Here is a 3,128-nt window from a genome sequence, read left to right as displayed (position 1 = left end):
GGGGTTCGGAGAGGGGAAATGAGAAGGAGGCTGGCTGGGAAAAGGCTGCGACGCCATGGCGAGCGACAAGCAGGCACATGAAGGAACCCCTCTCTCCTGCAGATTAGTGAGAGCTGCAACCCAATACTTGAATAAGCTGCTTGCTCTCGACAGGCCTGGGCTGGCTGTGTGTGTGAGAGAAATGCCCTGCGTGTGTGCGTGTGTGTGTGTGTGTGTGTGTGTGTGTGTGTGTGTGTGTTGGGATAACAGGTTGATGATTAATTAGATACCGCAACAGAGTTCGGAGAAGGAAGCAGGAACACACAAAAAGCTTTCTTTCTCATGAAGGAATTCATTTAAGTTTCACATGGACTCTTCTGGGAAAGCACATAAATACGAAACACGGAAGATTACGTTTTATAGTCTTCTTTCATGGACACTTTGACAATGAAGTAGAAAAACGGGTCTTGGTGAGTTCAAAGGTTGGACCGGATTCTGAAGTTTATTTATATCGACTTGCCACTTTGGGGGAATTCTTTTTCGGTTGCATGCTTGAGTGAGTCTGGCGTGGCATCAGCACGTGAGTGCAGCCAGGAGCTGGAAAAATTGGATTCCCGCCATTCAAACCGTCCCCGAGTGATGACGCAAACATTATCGTTGTGAGCTCGCCAGCTACATTCATAAAAGTAAGAGTGCAACGACTTGGAAGACGGTGATCTCTCAAGAAGAAGCAAAAACGAGGCTAGGCAGGACGTTACTGGCCGCGACGCTGTCGTTGCGCACTTTGGCTGCGCGATCGCTGTGCTCCTCGGCCTTCAATTCAGACGCCGGCATGTGGCCCTATTAAAATCGTATTTCTGAGTGGCGGCACGGTGGGTGACTGGTTGGCATATCCGCCTCAGAGTGCAGAGGTTCAATTCCAGCTCTGGCCTCCCTGTGTGGAGTTTGCATGTTCTCCCCAGGCTTGCGTGGGTTTTCTCCGGGTACTCCACTTTCCTCCCACATTCCAAAAACATGCATGACAGACTGATTGAACACTCTAAAATTGTCCCTAGGTGTGAGTGTGACTGCGGATGGTTGTTCGTCTCTGTGTGCCCTGCGATTGGCTGCCTGAAGACGGCTGGGATAGTCTCCAGCACGCCCTGCGACCCTTTGTGAGGATAAAGTGGATCTGAAAGTGGATGGATGGATTTCTGAGTCGCCATGACGTGGGACTGCTTTTTATGGTCATGATGTTGGAAGGGAATCGGTTCTTCGGTCTGTCTTTGGTTTCTGTTTTGCTCTATGATGTCATAAAATGACGCACAGGTCCGGGCTATTAGGAAAGTATGACTATCATTTTGTCAAGGAAGTATGTTGAAGTGATACATATCAACTATTAGGACAGCTTTGGATATCTTGAAAGGGCTCAGTTTAGCCTGGGGTGTTGTAAAAGTTGTTTGCTAAGTCTATTTTTTTTCCTCTTTGTTAAGAAATGACAGAGGTCTTCTTATAGCTTGACAATTACGACTTTTTTTTTTTTTTAAACTCAGATCATCTGCAAGCCATTTCTTTTTCACTAGAAGATGATCTCAAAAGCATTCTGGGTGGCGGTCTTAAACTCTTCCGATACAATCAGCAGGCAAAAATCAACTTTTGACGGGCAGTGCCAATTACTCGCGATTGACGGCAGGGCTCGACCTCGACCTTTCAGTCTCAGTTAATTACGGAGCACGATTGAAGTGCCTGAAGCATTCAGTAAAAGGTGAAAATGGACTCCCACTCACACTGATGTTGCATCTTCCCACGTTACTTCCCTGCACGTCTTCGTTGTAGTGATTGCTCTTACCAAAGGTAGTCAATTGTGCAAGTTCTTGTTTTGTGTTTGGTATTCTCTGGATTAGAGCCCATCCTTTTTTTTTTTTTCCACACCGCCGGCGTGCGTGCTGATTGAAAGCAGATCAAGTCGTGTTTCCAAAAATATAGAACGTCCTTGGCCTGTCGTGTTCGCTACTTCGCTCGGGGGCGAAACTCGTGTAATCGAATTCGTTTTAGCAGACATTTAGGAGAGCTCGTCACGTCTTCTTTCCTCCTCTCGCTTTCCACTTGCCGTCTTTTTCACTCGCACATGTCGGGAAAAGTTCCGTCCTGGCCAAACGAGTTAAAAAGAAAGTCAAAGCTTATCATCTCGTGCCCGCGCCATCCGCGCTCTCTCATCAAATATAAAAATAGGTTCAGGTTGAAATCAGCACAAGCTGGCCTCCGGTTGGTCTATTTTGGACATGACAAGGCACCACTCCTTTCGTCCTCAAGAGCCTTAAAACAGTACACACACACACACACACATATACACACACACTACAAGCGTAAGCTAAAAAAATAAAAAAAGAAGGTCAGTGGTGTTTATGTGTGAGTCATGTTTGGCAGCCTGACAGAGGATCAACAATCTCCGAGTCCGTCTGCAGTCAGCAGCGAGACAGCGCTGGAAGCGAAAACATGCTAGCAGCGAGCGTTAGCGCTCGCGCTTGGCTCGTCACGTTTGCCGGAAAGCCTGCTGGGGCCTTTTCGTTTTGAAATCCAGTTCACATCAAGTGTGTTTGACCCTCAAAGGACCCCCCCCCCCCAAAGAACCCCCCGTGAACTGCCATAGATCCCTCCACGAGAGTTGTTTTGGGATATTACCTTGGAGATGTAGGCTTTGATGCCTTCAGCCAGCTTGATGCAAGGTTCTCCAAGGAGCTGGGCCAGCTGCTCCGGGATGTCCTGGTCCAGAGCGTTGAGCAAACTCAGACATTTGAGCTCCTCCGTCACCCCCTGACTGCGCACCTGCGCGCACAAGAAGAAAAATCTTTCATCATATGGACAACAGATTAGGGAAAAGTCAACGTTTGTGTGCTGATGAGGTGTTTCATCAGCCTGACTGTGTCATTGATCATTTACAACAAACTTTCTTGAAAAACTCTCCCCACAGACCCCCCGCGGTGCTTGAGAGCACGGCTAACGGTTCCGCTGACCCAGCGTGAGTAAAGATGACACACTTGGGTTTTCGTCTCATTCGTGTCTTCTCACGTTATGCTGAGCCGCCTGCGGAAATAGGTCAGCAATGGCGGGGGTTGACGGGTTTACAGGAAAGGTTAAGATTTTTCGAAGGAGCGTCAGTTGGAGTGACT

The 3,128-nt window shown here is 48.1% G+C and overlaps 1 protein-coding gene across 2 annotated transcripts in view; it reads right to left on the bottom strand.

Moving 5' to 3' along the window:
- Nucleotides 1-3,128, bottom strand: part of tnfsf10l (TNF superfamily member 10, like) — a 19,381-nt gene that overhangs the window by 4,344 nt on the left and 11,909 nt on the right. For both annotated transcript variants that reach the window (XM_019871294.1, XM_019871295.1), the window contains exon 2: nt 2,641-2,784. In XM_019871294.1, the coding sequence (XP_019726853.1) occupies nt 2,641-2,784 (144 nt within the window). The remainder of the gene's footprint in view (nt 1-2,640; nt 2,785-3,128) is intronic.

This window comes from Hippocampus comes, unplaced genomic scaffold, assembly GCF_001891065.2.
Source record: "Hippocampus comes isolate QL1 unplaced genomic scaffold, H_comes_QL1_v1.1 scaffold83, whole genome shotgun sequence".
NCBI classification, from domain to species: Eukaryota; Metazoa; Chordata; class Actinopteri; order Syngnathiformes; family Syngnathidae; genus Hippocampus; species Hippocampus comes.
The sequence above is the reverse complement of the archived record's forward strand: the minus strand, read 5'-3'. Positions and strand labels throughout refer to the sequence as shown.